Source organism: Dipteris shenzhenensis, chromosome 2, assembly GCF_047967505.1.
Source record: "Dipteris shenzhenensis isolate YYH24624 ecotype China chromosome 2, Dip_SZ_1.0, whole genome shotgun sequence".
Lineage (NCBI taxonomy): Eukaryota > Viridiplantae > Streptophyta > Polypodiopsida > Gleicheniales > Dipteridaceae > Dipteris > Dipteris shenzhenensis.
The window spans coordinates 27,159,924-27,183,552 of NC_141597.1; the positions used below are offsets into that span (position 1 = coordinate 27,159,924).

A 23,629-nucleotide genomic window follows, 5' to 3' on the forward strand; every position below is an offset into this window, starting at 1 on the left:
GGGTGACATGTCAGTCCAAAAATGGTTATCAAATGCACTCTAACATATGTGGCCCAAAGTCAACCAATTCGTTTGTAGGTTCAAGGTATTCTCTTTTATTCATTGATGATTTGAGCCAAATGACTTGGGTTTACTATTTGGCTAAGAAGTCTCAAGCTTACTCAAAGTTTCGAGAATGGTGGGCCATGGTAGAAAAGGAATCAGGGGAGGAAGTCATAACTTTCTGCACCGATAGAGGGGGAGAGTTCACTTCCAAGGAGTTTAACAAATACTACAAGAGGCACAAAATCTGAAGATAGCTCAGTACAGCCCACACATCTCAGCAAAATGACGTTGATGCACACATAGAACCATTGTTGGGACAGGTTTAGCCATGCTGTGTGGGAAGAATCTTGCAAGGGCCTACTGGGGTGAAGCAATAAATGCAGCAGTTTACATCCTCAACAGAATCCAAACTGAGGTTCTAAAGCTTTTGTGCATGTGCATAAGGATGAGTGGTCGAAGCTTGATTCCCACAGTAGGAGAGGTGGACCCCATGTGACCTTTGAGAGTGTGAGGGGTCACTTGGCCTGTTTAGAATAGATTTGATTCTTTGTGTGCTGTGACCTCATCTATGAGGTGTCAGTGGGAGAAGATAGGGTTATCTTTAGCCTATTAAATGAGGCCACCCATTGCACTACCATTGAATCAATCAAATCATATGGTTGGTGCCTTGCAATCTCGTGTTCTTGCTCTCCTTAGCACCGTTCTACCTCTCCCAGATCAGGGGGGAGGGGAGTTCACCTCAAATGAGTTCAAGGCTTACTGGCAGAGCACACATCGTCAATCGACATCTCACTACAAAATTGGTTCGTCGATGCTATTTAGAGTGACTAACTTTGGGCACCCATTATGTTTATGTTTTATATATGTATTGGCAATGGATCATTTTACTTTTATTCCCCGGTTACAAAAGGGGCCTAGCCTCCTTGGCCCTTCCAAGCCTCTTTACCCTACCTCCCTCCCTAGACACACACTCTCCCAAGGCATGCCATTTTTGGCTACCACTAGGAAAATCACGTTTTGAGAGCATTTTTGGGGGGAGCCCACTAGCTTATGACTTACTCACTTATATATACTATCAATAATAAATTTTGACAGAGAACACACTAACTTAGGACATACTAACATATGGCTTACTATCCACTCAATGGGTCCCAAAAATTATATCAACTTATCATAGGTCTTTAAAGTTTTAACAAATCGAAGTTCCTCAAATAGAACATAAGTTACGAGCCTTCTCATAAAAGCAAGGCCTAAAAGACAAGTAGGCCATTTCATTTTAAGCTTTTAGAGTAGTATAGGCACATTTCACTATGAAAGAGTTTTGGAGTCATTAAGTTGTAGCTCACCCAGATGGCTTGTCATAGCATTCTCCAAGAGTTTAGACACCCCAAGAGAGTGCCCCCCCCCCCCCCCCCCAAAAAAAATCATGAGGGTGTTAGTTGCACTTATTTGAGCACATAGTATAAAAGCTATGCATGTTCTATCGACTTAAACTTTCAATTAATGAGGTTATGCAACACTTATTTAGGTTCAATTTAAGCTTTATTTGAGAGCTTTTTTTTCCAATCTATAAGAGTTTTACCCTAGCCTCAATTTCCCTTTTTGGATAACAAGAGTTTTACTCTAGCCTCAAATTTCCCTTGGGGGAGTTTCCATGAAAACACTTTTTTTTTTGTGAGAGAAACGTGATTGTATTAAAAAGAAAAAAGGAAAAAGTAAAACTCAAAGCTTAAACTAGAGTGTAGCTCGAAGGGCTTGATAAGCAATGTGATGCTTCATCTCGAGAATCGTTTGAGTCCGGCAAAAACTTAAGGCAGGGCTTAGTGAGTTGTATTTCCATTTTGTTTAGAGAATTGATCTAATTGCTGAGTTTCTATTGGTTGCCTTTTGGTTTTGGGTTGGCTGTTGGTTTTTGGTATTTCCCGTTTCGTGAGAGAATTGAACTAAAATGTTATTAATTTTGTTGAGTCGGGGGAGGGAGGGGGAAAGAGTTGTAGCAAAAGCTTGATTGTCTTGGAGGAGGAACAAATCTGTCGGAAGACGACTATTGCTCTTTGCAGTCCAAGCAGAATCATCAAACTTGCTGCCTTAGACATGAAGCGAGGAGGAGCTGGCACTGTCAAGGTACCCTTCTGGCACTTGCGATCGTTCATCACCCCACCCTGCCATTTGAATTTGCCCGATCTCAACCTTACCTTAATTTTTGTGACTTATAAATGAATACCGACGTCGTTGACACCCAAATCGACATTACCCATCTCCTTGAGGTGATCGCTTCCTGAGAGGTCAATTATTTTATCGATAGAATCTCTCCCTAAAGTTCAGTCCGAGAATCTCCCAATGCGCAAACCTACGTTCGCATGCAAAAGTGTACATTTGCGCAAGCCATTTTTTGGCTTCGTGTTTGGCTTCGTTTGTGACAGGTGCAATAGGAACACGAGGAAGCATACATATACTTTAGAAGTGGGATTGGTTTTTCCCAATTTTAATTACATATTCTGGCCAGTCCTAAGCGTAACTCATCCATGTCGAGGATTTGCTTGGTAATTTGAAGGATCCCTGCACAGATGATACCCGTCATAGAGCAATGGCGCTCCATGCGTTTTCCTTCTTAACTGTATATTATAAGCCTTGAGACTCATTGCCATGTCGTGGCCTAATGAAACTGCTACTTATAGCTGGAATTGTGCTTTTAGATCTTTATAATCAATGTAATTCACATCAACAACAGCACGCACATAAAATGAAAGAGTGTACATAGTGCAGTGGCGCTCCATGCGTTTTCCGTCTTAACTGTATATTATAAGCCTTGAGACTCATTGCCATGTCGTGGTCTAATGAAACTGCTACTTATAGCTGGAATTGTGCTTTTAGATCTTTATAATCAATGTAATTCACATCAACAACAGCACGCACATAAAATGAAAGAGTGTACATGGTGCAGGGCCAACGATGACCCCCTTTGTAGATAGCTTTTTATTCCTTGCCAAGCGAAACACAATGATGTGGCAGTCAATGGATAGCTGAGTGGTTAGGCTAAAGTGCTTCACTCTGCGAAGTCTCGCTGATGGATGGCTGGGTGAGCGTGGCCCTCTGCTCCAATGTAAAAAGAAGATAGACTTTCCCTTTCAAGTCTCGACAATTCCCTTCCAAAAGTTAGGACAGGACTCTCTGTATTGTGAATTCGAGCCCGTGTACGTCAGTGCAATTTCAGCACACAATTTTAGGTCACAAGAGAAGGTAGGCCAAAGTTCTTCACTGTGAAGTCTCACTGGTGCACGGGTGGGTGAACGTGCCCTTCCGCTCCAATATACAAAGAAGAGGATGGTTTCTCCCTTCCAAATGTCTGGACTATTCGTTTTCAAAATATCATGAATTCAAGGCTATAACCTTGGTGCACTTTTGTATACAAAATTTCTGATGATGTCCTTTTTGTTAAGAGATTCTCTTTTGGCGCTGAAATTTCAGTCACATTCGTGTACATGCTAGCTGCTGGCTTTGTTCAAATCTTAGCCACCTGAGAATGATATATCCTGTCTAGCTCATTTGTGCCTGAAGTGGCTCATAGCCACACTTGCACCATATATAATCAGCATACACGTGGGTCGTTAGGTCTGAAAAAATACTCCAATGAGCTCCAAGTAAATTGCTGTCCTTAAAATTTAGGAATGTCAGGAGGGGTGGCGCAGACTAAATATCAGAAATATGGAGAAACTAGAAGTTGTAGACAGAGGTTTAAAAGAGTACACCAGGGATATAATGGGAAAATTGCCCAGGCCTGAAAGAGAAATGGCCTCGAAAGAGGTTGAAAAGAGGGTAAGATATAACACGACGGAAGAAGAGGATGGGAACAACCCAGGAGGAGGGTTGAATTTTGGAGTACTTGAGTAACACAAAGTCGTGAGACTAAGGAAGGAGGACTCAATTGTTTAGGTGTATGAGTAATGTGCGAACCTGAAAAACTGAAAAGACTATGACTTTCGGCAAACTTTTTGTCTTTGTATTCCTTTTGTAATTCCAAAACATGAAATTAGGCTTTTGTACATGTCATTAAGATAAGAGAAATTTTATCTGAATAGGCTTGTCACCTAAGGCAAACTAAAGGGCATTGTTGAAAAGTGGCCTTGACTTTATTTACCAAGCAAACAATACCCTCCTAGTGCACACTGTTTTGCCATTTTTATGACTATGAAAGGTCAAATTATGATGAAAGTTTGTCGAAGATTCCTAATGAAGCTGATTTCCAACCAAATAAGGATATTAAAGAACATAAAGGCTGCATCAGTCCCTCTATAACTCTTTCATGATTAAAGTCGTTATGATCAACTGACAATGTAATGCAAAGAGAGCTTGGGTTTGAGAATCATGTTAACTCCCTTGTACATACATGAAGATGCATTGCCGTACTTTCATGGAACATACACACAGATTTTTCTTTAAAGACACATGCACCCAGGCACATGCATGCATACATCCTAGAGTCACAGATGATGTAATCTCAGTGAAGCCCCGATGGCATGGGCGGGAAATGTTCGACTCTTCTTCAGATCTGTCAAATGTTAAAGAGATGGGTTGCAGATCTGTCAAACGTTAAAGAGATGAGTTGCATATTCTGGCACCGTTGGGTGGCAGCTTCAGACCTCTGGTTGGGAAATGCCTAGAATTGTTCTGTTTTTGCCAAGTCTTTGTACGCGCTCAAGAGGGTTTTTAAAATGTTTAGGTTACCTTCCATGCAAAAATGTCAGTTATCGCTAAGGAGCAGAAAGCCACTGTAAAGATAACAGGAAACAGGAATTTGCACTGCATGTAGGTCTCTGAACTGTGTGATGCATACACTGAGGCCTTTTTGGTGCAATTCTCGATGAGAGCGTACCTTGTAATGGCATTGACAGATCAACAATGTAACAACATAACGTGGAGGCTACCCTACAATGGTCTAAGAGATTTATTTGGCTAGTAAATTCTTATTGAAACACCCAACTGTCAAATGCTATTAGTAGAAGCGCCGCCTTCATGAAAATGTGGCTCTTTGGAAGAGTTGCACCTCTTGTGAAGAGTTGTGGCGTACACAAGTTGTCCCATCCAAAGGGCATACCCTTCACAATTATCCATGCATCCAAACCATCCATAAGTCTACGGTTTAGGAGAGGAATACGTCATGCATCGTGACATGTCCTCCCTTTCAAGGAAGAGTGAATTCCATCTGATGCTAAAGACGTCAGGGTCCTGTTGCATGTCATCACGTGTCTGCCAAGTAGCCTTGGAGTTGTCAAGATCACGCCTCTCAACGAGGAGCTCAGCGATGGCTCAATGCCATGATGTCTGGGGTCTAGAATGTGCTCGGGATTAAGAATTCTAAAACACTTGGAACATATGCTTTTAACCACGAAATGTGAAACCTAGGATGGATTTTACCCCAATATGGTGTTAAATCCAAGTTATAACTTAGTGTTGTTGAGTTCCTCTGACCTCTTGGACAACTCGGCCCCTCTACTCTCATCTGCTGCAGCCATGGTCCCACTGGCAGCTCTCCATGAGACGAAAGAAATATGAGACTTCCTCGGGCGGAGACTAGTCCAGAGGCTCCCCTAGTCATTGTCTTATTCAGGATGTGGATAGCCGTATTGATTGCCTCTGCCGAGAAGGACCGTTGAATATGTTTACCTCCAAGCATGCTCAAACCCATCTTCACAGTTGTTTGATTCTTGTGCTCTGCCACCCCATTTCGTTCTGATGTACATGCTGTCGTCAACAGACGTTTGATGCCATTCTTCTTTCAATATGCATTGAACTCATCTAATGTGAATTCTCCCCCTCGGTTTGTTCTGAAAGTCTTAAGTTTCTTTCCTGTCTCTTTTTCCACTTTAGCCCTCCATTCTTTGGATTTCTCAATAGCTTGTGACTTCTTAGACAAACATTGAAATCATCAATAAAGGTTGGGAACTATAAAGTTGATCTGGTAGGCATGGGCCCACATACATCCGAATAAACCAACTCGAGTGGATGAGTGGCCCGATTTGTGGGCTCCATCGGGAATGACGCCCGGTTTTGCTTGCCTTACTCAAGGGAAGTGTGGGCAGCCCAAAGGTTCACAAAAGCGCTTGGAGCAGTCTGAAGATCAACCACACAAGGTGCCACAGGATACCACCAAACCAAGGCAATTGTGTTGACTAGTCATCTTAGTGCCTTATATCACCTAATAGTCTTGGGTGTCGTAGGTGTATTAAGTGTCTTTTCTGTACTAAAAGTCCTACTTGCCATAACTACCTAGTGTCCTGAGTATCCTAAGTGTCTTACTTGCCATTTCATCCCTAGTTGTAATATAAAGGGGGGGAAACAAAATTCAGCCAGACTGCAATGCCCTATGATTCAGGGAGCAACTTTGGTTCATTTTGGAGCCCTTTTTTGGACATATTTTTAAAAGGAAGCTGTGCTTCCTCTCTAATCGATTGGAGGTATGCAGGTACATGGTGCACACAGATTGCAAATTTTGTATCTTTTCATGTTATTTATATCTATCTTCTCTTTTGCACCTCAATTGTACTGTGGGACAGCTGTGTTTGTCACTTGCAAGCTAGACAGTCAGTATGGAGTCAACAAGCTGAAGACCAGCTTCGACGAGCTGCTCCAGATCCCTTGCCATTCCTCTGATCTTGCCTCCTCCCTATCTCAGCCTCCCTCCCCTTCCTGTCCTCCATCATCTTCTGCTTCCTCCTATTCACTCTGCTTAGCCGTGAGCAGTCAGTTCACGGGTCTGAGCTTCTGATTTTCTTTCCTACACCTGCCAATATGTCGCCAAGCTCCCTTTGCCACCGGCCTCTCCTTCCGCCTCCACCTTGCCTGTCTTCCAGACCTCGCTGCCAAAGCAGTGTCATGTGGAGGGAGCCGTGAATGGTCACCTCCTTATCCATGAGCCCCCAAATGAGGAGTACAAGGGGGAGGTGGACCAGCATGTGTTAGATGCCATGTGGGCAGTGTTTGAGCCTGCCGCATGGGCTGATCTGTGTAGAAAAGGGGGCAGGGGTTGATTAGAGAAAGGGGATAGAAGAGTGGAAGGGAGAGAGAAAGAAAGAAAGAAAGAAAGAAAGTCTATTAATGTCCACGGGAGACCAACAGGTCTATGGGACAGCAAAAAACCATCTAGTACAACTGCTTTAGGGAGGGCACATGGCAGCTCCCAGGGAGTGCAAAAGCAACCCCACCTACATAATAGTATGAGAGAATAATCAGCCATACATCAGTTTAAGATTGAGAGTCTTTTGGTTTGGATTTAAACTCTTTGATTAGTGCTATGCCTTCACGATAAACTGCCCATTTTCCATTCTTCCTAGCAGCCATGACTTTAGCTAATTCCGTTGCCTTATTCTTCAATTGAGCTCGTGTAAGTTCCTCAGCTATCCATATCTTGGTCCCTTTCAACTTGTAAGATTGTCGAAGAAGCTTGATACATAAATCTTGCGACTTAAGTGTAAGAATAGCATGTCCTTTGGAGTGCTGGATATTAGTTGCCCCGTCATCATCATCATCATCATCAACCTTCCATTCAATATTAGCCATGGCTGCTTTGACATGTGCTAAAGTCTCATTGAAAGAGTCATCATCTTTGAATAATCCTTCACCGGACTCGGTACTCTACAATTGCAGCCATGACACCCTCTCCATATGCACACAATTACAAGCAAGAAGGGTCCAAACGACCTATCATTGGACAACATGAACATATTTATTATTTGCAGCAAGCAGCCAAAGAGTTAAGGCTGGCAAAAGTAAAAGCCCGACTTCAAGTTCTAGAGGGACCTGGCAAGCACGCAGTAATTGCTGAGGTTGTGAACTCATGTAAGAATTCTCCTCCTATTCCTCAACTAGTCTCTACAGTCAAAGATATGGTTCATACTAAAGTACAATCAAGAAAGAAAGAAGTGATTGAGGAGTTCGACACGAAGGCAAACAAGACTGATATCCAGGAAGAGATAAAAGAACATGAAGCCAGACGTGATAATGCATTGAAGATTAGAGTGGGGGGGATGGAGTTAGGGGGATTTGGAGGAGAGGGTAGGCCATTCCATATTGGCTACTTCTTTAGAACTCCCTAGCTGAACCTAACCTTCGAGTTGGGCTGGGGGTTTAGCCCAACTCGGGGCTAGAGACCCTAGGAGCTTGCTACAGGAAAGTACGGGGCTGTACGGAGAATGTACGACGGGTTGTACGAGGGACTGTACGGAGCTGTACAGCGGACTGTACGGAGGGGTGCTGTACGATGGGTGTGTGGGTGTGTGTGTGTGTGAGAGAGAGAGAGAGAGAGAGAGAGAGAGAGAGAGAGTTGTACGATGTACGGACGACGGGCGACCAGCTGTGGTATGGAGGTATGGACAACGGGCTGTGCTGTGGTATAGATGACGCGCTATGGTATGGACGACGGAGGTACGACGGCTGTGGTACGGACGGAGCTGAGCGGGAGAGCAGGAGAGGCGGAGAGTAGGGAGAAGGAAGGAGATGGGTTAAGAGAGGGAGAGAGAGGAAGAGGCAAGCAAAGATCTTTTTAGGCTTATCTGCATCTCCCTTAGCCTTATAAGAGGGCTGTCCTAAATCAGTTTTATGCTGATGTGCGGGCTGATTGGCATGTTGCTTTTGCTGCCCTTTTCCTTTGGGCTTAAACTTGGAAAGCATGGCATGCTCGCCAGCCTGTGTTGCCATATTTCTTCTGGTCTGCTCTTCTTGCAACAGAAGTCCTACCAACATGGAAAAGAGAGAGGATTGCTGCCCCCCCTCAATGACAAATTCAGAGAGGTGTGGAAACCAAGATAAGACTCAGGAAGATAATTCAGAGTGATTTCTCCCTCATCCATATGCCTATGAGATAGCTCTCTCTTCAGGAAGGAAACTATGGCATCATTTCTTGCTGCAAACATACTCCCCAAAATCTGCCAAGCTGCCTTTGAGGTCTTGCATGACCGAATGTGACGAATAATGAACCTCTTGACAGAAAGAGAAATCATAGATAGAGCTTGTGCATCCCTAGAATCCCATCTTTTCTGCTCTGCTGTGGGAGCCATTGGAGCAGTAGCTGCTCCAATTACTTGTGCTGCATTTTAACCTCTACCCTTGCCTCCAATTGTAGGAGTGATAGGTGTAGCCACAGAATCTGGCCTTGTTTCATCTCCATTGACATAATCCCAAAGATGTCTGCCAACCAAGATGTTGCGAACCATAAAACTCCACAAGGAGTAGTTGGTGCCATTCAACTTATCCTCCTATGTGAGGACTCCAAACACCTCATTGGGGTTGTTCTGAGCCATTTTTGCTAAATAAATGCAAAAAATACAGCAAATTGAACATGCAAAATCCCTTCTTGGGATGTAAAATGCACAACCGTAGTTTGCCAAAGAAAATCTGCCCACAGTGACAAATAGTGTCACAGCCTATCAAAGGCTTGAAATGCACCACAATGCTATGCAAATGCCCAAAAATCTGCAAAAAATGGCAAAAGTCTGCAAATTGACTCACACTCAATCCAAAACTGCTTGCAAATCTCCCAAATGGTCTTTCAACTGCGAAATTGCATCCGAATGCCAAAAGCCCCAATTTCTTCAGGGAAATTGCATCCAAAAGAGGGCAAAATAACTGAAAGCTCCAAAAATGCCTGAAATTGCAGTTCAAAACCAAAAGCCCCAAATTTTGGGGTGAAATTGAGCAAATGTCACTTAAATTTCAAGTCCCCTTGCAAAAGCCCCAAACTTCCACCTGTTGCAAAGAAATGCCTGCTAGAGTCCATAGCCAAACAATGGCTCCATGCATGAATGCTTGCAAATGGGCCCTGCCAAAAACACCTGCAAATGTGTTTCAGCCTGCACCGAGCTGACAGTACGAAACTGTCAGTATGGATCCGTACGTGCAGTATGGACTCTGTCAGCGAGCTGGTATGGACAGTCAATGTATGGAATGACTGGTACGGAAGTACGACGAATCTGTACGAAGCGCTGATAGCAGGTGTACGGAACCCGTAGTACGGACGACGGCGGGAATGAATGCTGCAGGTGTACGGACGGTACAGTCGTACGGGGTGTACGGCGAGTTGGCGCCTGCTGTACGGTTGTACGGGATGCGGCAATACGAGCTGTACGATGGCGTAGAGTGGTACGGATGGCGGCACAGACTGGTACAGGCAGGCAGTACGGAATCCGTACAGTCGTAAGGGAATGTACGGAATGGGCTGGAGCTGGAGGACGGGAGTTGGAGGCAAATGTGTAGCAAGAGCAAGAGCAAGGAGAACCTGCTCTGATACCAAATGTGAACAAAAATGGAGATCAAGAGTGAGTGAGCAAAATGTAAGTGTACTAAATAGTAGAGTGGAATGAAGTGAGTACAAAGAAAGAGTGAGGGGTTTTGTCTAAGTGACAAAACCCTGTCCTGTTCACTAACCGTAGTTAGGGATTGGACTGTGGTTAGGGGGAAAAACCTCAATGACCTACTTATTACAATACATTGGCCACTGCCTAGAATATGAAAATAATCTTAACATATTTGTCCGCCATCTCTCTCCCACGTTGCATATAGGTCGAAAACAGAAATAGTACTCTCACGAGGCGCTCTTCTCCCATTGGAGGCCCCAATAAGCGTTGAATCTCTGCATGCATTGCACCCATTTGCATTCTTGTAAGTATGTTCTTCACATTTGGTATTAGAGCAATGATGACCCACTGTAGGGACGAGAGGAGAAAGAAGAGAACAATAAAGGAAAGAGAAGAAGAGAAGAGAAAGATAAAGAGACGTCAACGTATGGGCAGGTGCATGGACAGAGAATGCGGTGGGCGGCTAGGTGTATGGATAGGTCCATGAACAAAGAGTGCGGTATGGGAGGGCTGCCTGGCAGGCCCGAACAGAGAGTGACGTACGGGAGGTCGCACTGTGCAGGAAAGTCTTCTCTATACACAATGATCTCAAAATTTGAGATCCGAATCGAAATATGAGATCTGGAAATTGACTTTCTGAAATTTAAAATCCAAGATCTGTAAGTTGAATTTCTGAAATTTTTCACACACAACCTTGAAATCTGAAGGTTGTGGGGTAGGACTCTCTCAGAATATTTTGCTCTTTGGAGGGGGAAGCCTCCAAATGAGGAGTGCAAGGGGGAGGTGGACCGGCATGTGTTAAATGCCATGTGGGAGCTTGCCACATGGGCTGATCGGACAATGGAGGCAAGGATGCTACATGGGCAACACATGGGCTGCCATTTGGGCAGCACGCGCACAAAGAAGATAGGGCTGTCACATGGGTAGTACATGGGCTGCCATGTGGGCAGCACTCAGAAAGATATTTGGAATAGTACCAAGCTGTTTGGGTTGGATCAAGTGCCCAGATACATACAGAATGAAATTGCATCTGTTAGGGATCTCCAGGAGCAGGTCGAGGTGGGGGCAGATCTGGTTGGACCAGATCTGCTGCATCTGGTCGGGGTTGAAACAGCTCCAGTCGACTGGTTGGCTGGCTGACCAGGTCAGCTGGTTGGCTCCACCAGTCAGCCTTGGGGCCTATAAAAGGGAGCCCATTCAGGGCTCAGTTCATCCATTGTATGAGCGATTTGGGAGGGCAGATCAGCCTGCTTCAAGGTACCCTCCAGGAGGACTTTGGTGCATTGAGGGAAGTGGTTGACTGCAGGGTCTTCACCATTGGCTGCCCTCACAGCAGCAAGGAAGACAGGATCAAAGGTGTTGGTTTTTTAAAGATATTTTCTCAAGTGTCACAAGCAGTCTTGATGTCTTATAATGTACTGGTTGTACTACCCTTCCACCCTCTGACATTTTGAGAAGAAAATCTATTCTTTAACTATTTAAGTTTAAGGTTTGAGCTTTGTTGATAAAATATACCTATTCTAGTAAGTATTGAAGTTTAGGGTTTGAGCGTTGTCTACTGATTTTGTTCAAGTTTTTGATGTTATGTTTGCCCATAACTTTAGCACAACAAACTAAGTATGGCCCTATAGATTGATCACATAGACATGTATGAATAGGCATATAGCATACATGAAAACATTCTGCATAACAATGCATATGTGAATATCCCTACATACATTGTACATAGAAATGCATGTACCTTCCTTTTTTTAGCATATAGTCAAGTTGCCGGTGTCTATATTTTGCTCAATGTAAGGTGACCTTATCAGCAGCCTCGATATAGCTTGTCAAGGCACATTGTACCAAAATAACAACAGTTTTCATATCTTTTGCATCTAATTTTATTTTTTGGAATGTTTCAACATCTAATTGTATTCTTTTTACTTCATTTCTCCACGCTGTGTCGTGCATTGGGTGGGATGCAAAGATGCATTGATTGATTCTGATTCTTGTTTGGAAACTAGAATTTTGTATGTCAGTTTCTGGTTGTTATATACCATTGGTAGCTATGCAATTATATATCAACCTATTTTGACATGAGTATCTTTGTGATGCTTGTCTAGACTCTTGAAAAGCTGGAAAAAAGTGTACAAGCAGGCAATTATTATGAAGCACAACAAATGTACAAGACTGTTTATGCCAGGTAATGGCAGTGAAAGCTAAATGAAAAAAATGCGTTCAGCTACCATATAATATTTATGATACTTTCAATGTTTCTTCATCTTTTCAATGGGGTGAGGGGTAAACAAGGAGAGGGATGTTCATGACATTCATGCTGCATGCTTCTGCTTACAAAGATAACTTTTTGCATTGTGTTAGAATTGGCTCAATCCCTTTGGTTTAAGTTAGTAGCTACAGATATGGTGCCTTCTTCAAAAGTACAAACTGCTGCCTACCTGTTTTGCCAATTGGCCACCCTAGATGGCAGTCACCATTGTAGGAGGCCTTAGTGGTCATAGGGAAGTGTAATTTGCAGAAAACAAATATGTATGGATGCTGATAGTAAAACCTCTTTTTTTGCAGTTGTTTAGAGGTGCTCCACTTGAGCAATGTTAGACGTCCTCTTTGTCAAAAGTAAATAAAATTCACCTCACACTATAGCTTTATGACTCCAATGATTCCTTCTATGCTTTGGGGAAAAATTAAAAAAAGATTATAGTATTATCAAACTTCATCTTGATGTGCTCGTAGCTGCTGCAATTTAGCATTACATGAGTCTTGTCCTTCACCATTGCTTTTATGCATAGCTTGCAAAGTCTCTTTTCTTGCTCTTTCGTTCTCCCTCTTCATGACTCCTCTCCTTTTGTTTGCTTCGCATCTCTTTTTGCTAGCCTTAGTTTGGGTTTCAACTTGTTGGTTAGGATTAAGGGCACCTTCAAGGCCTCAACCCCCCATTGTACCATTCTAATGTGCTTCCTCTCTATCGTTGGGGAATGAACAATGGGATGAAATAGACAGGTTAGATTACCTAGAATACTTATTGCAATATGGTGAGAATCTAGTCCTCCTTAGCAAAGGAATCGAAACCCTCAGCCCTCCAAACTAGACTCACGGGTGGTACTTTACGGATTAATTTTCTTGGATCGTTACCACCAAAGAAAGTGACAATCCTTTGCTCTGATACCAGTGAAGCCCTAATGATGTTGAATATTGTGTTGTGTGTGACCATGTGTGTCCTTGTGTGTGTATTTAGGGTGGTTGTATTTTTGGAGTGCTTGAAGTGTCAAGTGACCTTTGAGGGAGGATGAGGTTATTCTCCCTCCTCTCATGGCTCTCCTTCTTCGCCCACCATAGCCTCTTGCTCCAATAGTTGGTATCAGAGCTAGTTATGGTGCACCACTTGTTGCCATCTTCTACTTAGCTAACTCCTCTTCTGCTGCTCATACCTGTTGTTATTTGCTGCCTAGCGACCATTCTAGCGCCCTATGAGTTTGCTGGATTGAACATGCTGAAGATGCCATTGATCGCAGCAGCCTGTTCTATTTTTTCTGTTGTCAACCTCTGCTTTGAAGCTCTCCGTTATGCAACACCTGTTCTGAAGATTGCTGCGCACAATTCTAAACTACAGATTTGAAGATTGTCACTTGGTAGCGCATATCTTCCCCAACCACATCCAATAGAAGAAAACACAATGCCTCTGAAGATCTCGTCTTCACGTTGTTGCCTATCTCAGAGGAAGTCACTACCATTCGTTGAGGAGCCGTTTTTAATCTCGTTGCTAGGCCCTGCAACATTAGGTCCAGGGGATGCTACAGCAATAACTGTAAGCTCCATTGATTTGCTCCTAGATGCAACTCTAGCTCCACCATATGATCTATTCTATCTCGATGAATTTTGGCTGCTGCTACTACTGAGATCTCCGTTGATGTAGCATCTGTGTTCGAGGGTCTCACAGCTTGGTAGATTTGGTGATCAAAATGTATAGAGGCCATAGAGGGCACTTAGACCTACACCTCTCAGTTTAACTGCATCAATACTCTCATGGCCATTTGGAGTACGCTTCAGGGTTCTTCTAGTGCTGCTAGAGCAGGAGAGTATCTTTCATGAGGGAATAGGACCATGGAGGATTGTTCTTTCAAAACACACCCACAGGCCCTGAAACATTAATTGAACCCTCGAACACAGCCCCTCTAGTTAATTTACACCTCAAATCTTCAAGAATAGGTGGCTGAAAACCAAATCGCAGCAATTAGGAACAATTCGCAACACCAAGGGGCAAATCACACTTCAATATCCACCATGTCTAGGGATTGGAGAACTTCGGTGCAGCTTAGGAAATTTCAAGGAAGTATTGGTACTGAAATCGCAATGGAGGAAGGGGTCTTTAAAAGACTCACATGAAAAGCATTGTGAACCTTCCAAGTCTCTCATAGCTCTAGTCGATATGTGACTTCATTTATGGGCTTACTAACCCGGGACAAGTCTGATTTTCTTGAACTTGAGGAGTACTGAATCTCCTTCTTGGAGGCTCATCTGCCTCCTATTTTTATTTGCAGCTTTCCTTTGTTTTTGCTGTGACCTTTCGATTGCTGTTGGAACCTGAGAGAAGGTTGTATCGAGGTCTTGAACATACTGGTCATCTGCGAATATCTCATCCTTGGTCGTCAGAATAGGTGGTGAAACCACCTTCCCATATATTACTTCAAAAGGGGCTTTTCCTGTAGAGCTGTGAGTGGGGTTGTTGTATGCAAGTTTCACTAGTGGGAGGTGTTTTTATCACTCATATTTCTGTTTGGACACATCACTTTAAAAGGTCTAGCACCGTGGAATTAGCATTCTCACCTTGGCCGTATGTCTAAGGGTGAAATGAAGATAAGAACTCCAATTTCGTACCTATATATCAAAAAGTGCTCTCTAGAATAAACTGGCCATTCTTGGGTCTCAGTCACTAGGCATCCCATGGTGGCTGAAGATCTGTGCCATAAACAACTCTGGCCATATCAAGTCTGCATATGGAGGGGCGTGCCATTCTTCCAAAACTTTTGTTCGCATGCTTTGAGTCACACAAAGGTGATCATCTTTCAGGAGGTACCCATCCCTAAGTGAATATTGGCTGGATAATTGTCCTTGCTGAATGTTTCTCATGATCTCTCCGAAGTCGAAATCATGTAGATAAAGATCTTTCATTTCCTCAGGGTCCCTGTGATAGGCTATGGTGACTTTGTTCACATGGAGCCTTCTAGATAAAGCATCTGCTTCTCTGTTTCGGGCTCCTGGAGTGTGGACAATTTGAAAATTAAACATGGACAAGAAGTTCTCCCACCTCATGTGCTTTTAGAAGAGCTTAGTTTGTGGCAAGAAATACCTGAGGCTTTGGTGGTCCGTCTTGACTGTGGTATCAGCTCCAACAAATAGTGAGGGCATGAATTACAGCCAACATCTCTTCCTCATATATACCCATTTAACTCTCAACATCACGCAGTCTTCGACTTTCATAGGCCACAACACGACCATCCTGGTGGAGAGCAGCTCCCACACACTCTCCGCATGCTGAACAATCCACATCAAAAGGTTTGTTTAAGTCTGGAACAACAAGAATTGACTCAGTTGTTAACTTTTCTTTGAGATTGTTGAAATCTGTCCTTTTTCTGCTCTCCCCACCTGAAGACTGCGAATTTCTTGGTGAAATCATGCCATTGAGCTGCTGTATAAAGTATCTGATGAACCGCCTACAATATGAGCAAAGTCCCAAGAAACTGCGTACTTATGTACTGAATTGAGTTCGTGCAGTTCTTGAATAGATCTAATCTTGGCTGGGTGTCACGGGGACATGAATTTCATGTGCATCTAAACCCGTGGCTACACCCGTGGATGTTTTGGCCACGAGGGATTGGCCTAGAGGAAGGTCTACTTCCTAGAATTCCCTACTGGCCGCGGGGACTAGCCTAGAGGAAGTGTCAACTTCCTAGAAGTACCTAATTCAATTTCTAGAGCACCTACTAGGCCCAAGTGCTAGGGCAAGGCAAGGCTAAGAGGGGTCTAAAAGTTGGGCCCAAGGAAAACCAATGTTTCATTGGTTGGAGAGGGTTAGGGCTTTAATGTGGGGGACAAACCAATGTTCCATTGGTTTAGAAGGGTTACAGCATTAATGAGGAGCCATGTGGTAATCCCTTATGCATGCACCCTTTCCCCCCTCCAACCTTTGTTTGCTTTGGCAGTTTTGAAAAGACGTACGGGATTTCGACATTTCTCTCCCTCCTCTTTCTTTCTTCATGCACCCCGAGGTCATCTCTCTCTCTCTCTCTCTCTCTCTCTCTCTCTCTCTCTCTCTCTCTCTTTCCAAGGCTGCTGTACGGTTGATTGGAGCTAAAATCAGTGTATTCCTCCTGGTGCACGACTTCCAAGCACTCATTAATGCAGTACGGACTGTTTTTTCCTACTGTACGGACCTGTTGGCACCCATTTCGAGGCAAATCACTGCTGTACGGAATGTTTCCCTCTCTTGCTTGCTGCGAATCTCTCCTCTACCCTCCTACCCGTGATCCCCCTGCACTCTCTCTGTGATTCCATCCCGTTCTCTCTCTTTCTTTCCCTCTCCAAGCTGCCAACCCTCCCGCTGCCTCTTACTTGCTAGATCTGCTGCCCTTGGAGGTGTTTTGGATCGAGTTGGAGCTCCATGGAGCTGTTTTGGAACCATTTGAAGCTGGTTTGAGTTCTCTTTTCTCTATTTCTTTCATTTTACTTGCATTTGGTCATTTTGGAAGTTTGTTGTTGCTCCTCTGCTGTTGGAAGCCCCCTCTTGGCCATTCAAGCTGTGAATGCACACCGAGTTGCAGTGGGTGTAACCAGATTGGAGCCAGAGGGGCAGTGGGTGGATTTCTTCCTGTATTGAGGTCATTTGCTCAGTGTGAGAATTGTGTTGATGCATTTCAAGCCTTGAGGCTGTTTGAGCATTTTTAGAAATTGGCTGTGATGCCTTGACATTCTCAGTTGGGCACAGTTGTAAGAAATGCCTTAGCCTTGCCTCACAGTTGGGTGCTAGTGGGTGCACCAGAATCGGATGCATTTGTGAAGCCAAGTGCTGACTTGTGTAGTGGACTGTTAGTGTAGCAGCGTGCAAGGGTGAGCCCTTGGTGTAAGAACACTATTTTTCCATTGCTAAAGGAATTAAGTAAATATTGGAAGGGGCGCCAAGGTATTTGGGGCTAGTATGGTGGCTTGTGTTTGGTTTCATTGAGCAGGGGCACTTTAGCCTCCATCCAGTTTCTTTTCCAAAGTTGTTTCTAAGTGGTTTCATGCTTAATGAAGTGGTTGAAATATATGCAACATCGCTGTAAATGACGTGGTTGCTAAGTTAGTTACAGTTTACTGCCCTTTACTTACCTAAAGGCCGGTTTCACTGGGTCCATCCAAATCTTGTCCTTGGAGATGATATGACCAAGGTAGTGGATCTCATTTAGAAAATTTCAATCTTCTTGCTATTAATGTAGAGTTTGTTAATCCGAAGTTCTTGGAACATTGTGGCGAGATGCCTCTTATGTTGTTCTTCAGAGCTAGAAAATACTAGAATATCATCAAAGAAAGTATCAATTAAATGCATGTAGGGCCTGAAAATCTGATCCATCATTCGATTGAAAGTTGCTGGTGCGTTTGTCAACCCAGAAGGCATGACCAAGAACTCATATAAGCTGAACGTTGTTCGAAAGGTTGTCTTGTGGATGTCTTGAGGATGGATCCTTATGTGATGATACCCACTCTTGCCCCTTTCAACCTATCTAGATTGTCGTCTATGCGAGGAATTGGAAACCTATTCTTAATGGTCATCTTGTTGAGAGCTCTGTAGTCTACACACATTGGATATGACCCATCCTTGTTCTGGACTAGCAACACTGAAGAACAAAAAGGAGAAGAGCTGGGTCGGCGGATGAGTCCTTTGGACAGCAAATCTTATACTTGTGCCATGATCTCCTAGCTCTGGGCTGCACTCACCCGATAGGGTGGACGATTTGGGGGCTCACTTCTGGAATGAGCTCAGTGGCGTGAGCTTCGGGCCGCTTTGGAGGTAGCTCCCCTAGTAAAGAATCTGGAAAACAATCTTTGAAAGTATCTGAAAACTGAAATTTCTCTCTATCCTGAGAATCGGTGCATTTTGGGGTGATCTCAAGAACACTCTTCTTCTTATGATCAATCATGCTTGGGCAGAACAATCTCTTCCTCCTTCTTGGAAACATGGCCTTGTCAAATTGATCCCCAAAAAAAGGTTGTGTGAGACAATGGCTGATTGGCGGCCCATATCTCTGATGCCAGTCATTTACAAACTCATTGCCAAGATGATTGTCCTTAAGGTTCGATTTATCTTTTGCAAGCAGGACTTCATCCCAGGCAGTATGGGTTTGTTCCCAGAAGGCAGATTACTGACAATATCTCCAATGTTTTGCTTGCAATTAAGTATGCCAAATATTCTAAACAAGATGTTCTCATTCTGCAAGTGGACATTGCAAAAGCATTTGATACTGTCCATTGGGATTAAGCTTCTAGTTTATCTTCTTTTTCTCTAACAAAAATTATGTAAGCAGAAATAGAACTTTCAATATAGATACACTTCTCCCTTTGGCAACGATCAGATGTTCCTTGTCTCTATGCTTGAAAACAAGCATTCTCTTTGGCATCACAAGATGAACCCCTTTTCTGTGGAACCAAGGCATTCCCATAGCTACATTGAATTGGTCCAAGGGTGAAACAAAGAAATCTTCTTGATCCACATAATCTTGCACATGGATTTTGAGCTTGCCAATGAGTGAAGGTACTAGTAATGATACTCCCTAAAAGATCTATCAAGCATCAAGAGATTTTTGAGCTCTTCCATCTTGATCCCTTGCTGTAAGGCGAGATCATGCGAAATGAAGTTATTTGTTGCACCTGGATCAAACAAAATTAGCACAGTCTGGTCTCTTACTTTGCCCCATGAAAGGCAAAGTTCTTTGGCCTCGGGATTGGCCACTCTTCCAAGAACATTAGGAACTCCTCCCGCCAAGGTCTTTGGTGGTTCTTTAGGTGTTTTCTGCTCCCTCAAACCTGGAGGATTTTTGGGAAACTGGGCAGCTATATGCCCTTTTGTTCTGCAATGGAAGCAGTTTTCCTTCCTTCTGGAAGGTCTCAAGCTGTTTGGGAGTGAACTTTTGATTTTCCTTTGAAAGGCTTTGTTGAACTCCTCGGCTTATGAGGATGAAACTTCTTTTGACTTGTACTAATTCCATATTCCTTGTGATGCAGTCTCCATCCTTGCCTTTTGATGCTTGTATTGTCCGCAGCAAGTCTTCTTTCATCTGGTCAACCTATGAGGCTGAATGCATCGAGTCTCGAAATTTTTTCTTGGGCTCAATACTTACTTGCGCAGGGATATTGGGATGCAAGCCAGCCTATACTTTGAAGCTTAGTCTTTTCTGAGACATCTTTGAAGGGAGTAAAGATAAGCTGTCCAAAACTTTTGATTATAAGTCTCGGCAGTATCTGAAGCTGTCATACTCATGCTTTCTCAAGCTGTGTGGACATCATCAAAGAAATTTTTAGGCAAGAACGACTCATCTGTTTCTTGAAATCTTTCCACTTCTTTGGTGCTTCATCTGTGACCAAAAGAGCTCCCCACCATGCGTTGGCGTTGTTTGTAAGATGTAGACTTACAATTTTCAACTTTAACTTCTCCCTGTAGCGTCCTGTTTTGAAAGCTATATTGAAGTGGCTGATAAATTGCAAAGCTTTTTCACTAGCTCCATACATTCCATCAAAAGTAGTGAACTTGATGGACTTATCACCTTCTTTCAAGTCTTTGCTTCTGGATCTAGATCTCCTTCTTTTTCGTCCATGACGAGAACGTTCTCTAGAGGAAGAAGAAGAAGAAGAAGAGGACAAAGAAGATGATGAGGAAGAAGAGCTGCTGGTTGAGGGTGGGCTGGAACTTGGGTATCTTCATCCATGCTTCTGACTTCGTTTTCTATGGGGCTTTGAGCTCCTCAATCTGTCTCTTGAACTGTGCCATTACTGGAAAGATACTGGACTAGGGGAACACCATGAGCTTACTTCCTTAGGAACATTCACTGTTTTAGACAAGCGTGGGTCCTCGAAAAAATGCTGAAATCGTGGGATCTAAGGAAAGTTAAAGGAAGTATTGGAACTAAAATCGCAATGGAGGAAGGGGTGGAAGAGTAGGGAAAGAGAGAGAAAAACACAACACTAGGCCCATAAATAAGGGCTAGACCCCGTAGAATAACTTTGTACAATTGGCTCGCAGAGGGAGCGTGAGGCTCAGTACAATTCTCAATACAACTAGGAGCCTAGAGGAGCAGGCCAGCCAACTAGAAAGCATCTGCTTTCCAAAAGTTGGACCTGCTTTTCTTGCCTAGAATAGGCGATTCTTTCTAGAAAGTCGAGCTTTCTCCAAAATCTTGGGCTTTCCCAAAAAACAGGCGCTTTTCTCCATTGAGTGGGGCACCTTCATCAATTGGGGCGCCACTTGTCTTGTGCGTTTCCCCTTAAAAAGTGGGGGAATTTAGCACTCTCCAAAGTCTTGCACCTTGCACATACAATATCCAACACTTCAACTCATTACAGATTAGCAAAATGCATGCATTCTAGTTCTTGGACTAATCCCAGTCCCTTGTGGGTGTCCCCACTGTTCTCTTTTACCAATGCAAAGCAAAGTAAGTAAAACTTATTGAGGTTAACCAAACTGAACTTTCTTTGATCGAAGTCAATCTAATAAAGATTCCTCTTTAGTTCTCCGGAGAAGCACAAATTGGTCATAGGTGTTGATGGCACTTTAGACACCTCATTGTCTCTGCTTTTTTCATGTTCAGCCTGATTATTTGTAATTACCATATTGGATGTTGCTGTTCACAGGAGTGGCTCTTGGTTTTACTGCACCTAATAGAAGTCTCTTTCTTGACAAAAAAAGAATTTAAGGTACTACACAACCATGCTCTTAGCACATAGGAAACCACGAAACTGCTTGATGTCGTGCATATCAAGGGAGAGAATTCATGGAAATGAAACACATGAAAATGCCCAGTAGGGGAAGGAGAGTAAATTTAATAGAAAAGGAGCATTCAATGAAGGAAGTACCTGGTGTTGAGTTTCTTTGGGTGGGAACTCTTCATGAAGTGGACATGAGATTACAGCACAGTGTAGAAGGTCCTCCTCACTTGTGTATCCCAGTGAGCACCAGAATATAAACCACTCCTTCAATGGAGAAATATGGGCTGACTAACATCTCTGCAATTAACATACTACTATTGGGATTGCTTTTTTTTTTTTTCAAGAAAATTACTTCATTAAGTATGAATCAAAACCGCTAGAGCAAGCTCAAATGTGGGAATACATCATGCAATGGATGAAAAAACAGCTCAAAGTGAGCTAATAAAGAACCAAGGCGGAGGCTGAAAATGCCATCTCAACCCTGAAGGCAACTCAGAGAAGAAAGGAGATCCCCTCCAAAGTCTGCAAAAAGTAACTCTCCTAGTAGTTGCTGCTTTGGAGGATCCTTGCATGCTCGTCCAAATGGCCATCAGAGTGTGTACTGTGTCAGTCCAAATACTGGCCATAGTTTGGGAAGGGTGAACCTGGATAACCTCCATCGCCTCTGTACACCTGGCTCTCCAAATATGCCAAGCTACGATGCTAGCCAAAATCTCCCAAGACGTGTCTACTGAGGCATGAGCAGCTCTGAAAGGAGTGTGGAGAACATCCTGGAGGGAACAAGACTCCATTGAATGTCGTCGTACAATGAAAGCTAGATCTGGATCATGTCCCTCAAAGAACACCTGTGGGCGAGTAAGAGAGAACCAAACCATTGAACCTCAAGTCATATAGATGGGACTTGTCTCTAGATGGGAGAGGGGACCTGCCTCTACTGTAGGCGCTTGGTAGGCCTTTATGAGACTTCCAGAGGATCATAGATTTTTAGCAGCTGGCCATCTCAGAGGGAGTGCACTCAGGATACAACAGATACAGGCAGCCATTCTGCGAGAGTGGATTGACACAGATGACATGCCGCTTACAGAGTCCACTTGGTGGGGAGTGTTCTCAGGGATGGGCATTCCGTTACAAGTCATTGCATTGCAGGATGCACATGAGGATACCCTTGTCTTTGATGTTCAGTCGGGAGAAAGACTTGTCAGATCTTCTAATGATATTCTTTTGGAGGTTGCATTTCAGCCTGTCAGGATTGTAGGATTCATGGAGTGGGGCAGGGATTCACAGTGGTATCTTGACCCTGATCCTATTCTCCTTGCGATGGGGTCTTGGAGACTCTGGCTGTATGGTGGTTCCCCTATTAGGTTCTTGTAGTGGGACCCAGGGGAGTGGGAATGGATTGATGAGGGACACCGAGAGAGGAGCTTTCCCTTCTTTCGATATACAATTAGAAATACCCAGAGATTTCAGCTCAGCTGTAGAGGTTGGAGGCCCTCCAGAGTGCCACATTGGGATAGTTTTCAAATCTTCGCAGCTGTGCGGAAGACTTTTGGCGTAGGCTCTAGAAATCCCTTAGGAATAGAAAGGTCACTCTTTTCTTTTGGCTTTCTATTCATGGAGGGATTGCAGTGAACCTGTGGGAATCCAGGTTCGGGGCCGACCCTACTTGTCCTCGTTGTCACATGGCAATTGAGTCAGTACATCATTGCCTTTGGGAGTGCAGACAGGCGAGGACGATCTGGAAAGGTGTTGCTAGGATTTTCAGCATCTTTCATACAACACCTTTATTGGGATTGCTTTTCAATCAGTAAAGCAGGAAAAATAAAATGTCTCTTACAATTGTGAAATTGTGTCACACTTCATGCATAGATGCGTTAGAAGTAGGGTACTACATGCTGCTTAAAACTTGGGCATTGGTCATTAGTTGTGCCATAACCAAGTATAGGAGGTAATAGTTCTAGGAGAGAATCAATAAACTAAGGTGGTAATGATACGTGGAGATTTGATATGCAGGCAACAAGCAAACTCAAAATAAAATACATATTTTTTGTGCAATCCTTTTTTGCTTTGCTTTGAGCTGTCTGCACTTTAGTATCCCTTACGCTTCATATTGGCCAGTTTGTAAATAGCAATTCATGCTTCATGGTTGTAGGTGTAGTGTAAACTGTTTGTCAATCTTCTATCTGCTATGGACTCTATGATATCTTTGCTCAGTTCTGGTAGAATAGAATGAATCCTCTCTTCTTGTTCCTATCAAGTATTATTGCCAATATTTCTCTGTCACA

The 23,629-nt window shown here is 43.5% G+C and overlaps 1 protein-coding gene across 1 annotated transcript in view; it reads left to right on the plus strand.

Moving 5' to 3' along the window:
- The first annotated feature begins 1,906 nt into the window (after positions 1–1,906).
- LOC147904562 (golgi-to-ER traffic-like protein) overlaps positions 1,907–23,629 on the plus strand; it is an 84,777-nt gene continuing 63,054 nt past the window's right edge. Inside the window, exons 1-2 of the mRNA XM_087394739.1 lie at positions 1,907–2,169; positions 12,500–12,579. Of these exons, the coding sequence (XP_087250865.1) occupies positions 2,140–2,169; positions 12,500–12,579 (110 nt within the window). The 5' untranslated portion in view covers positions 1,907–2,139. The remainder of the gene's footprint in view (positions 2,170–12,499; positions 12,580–23,629) is intronic.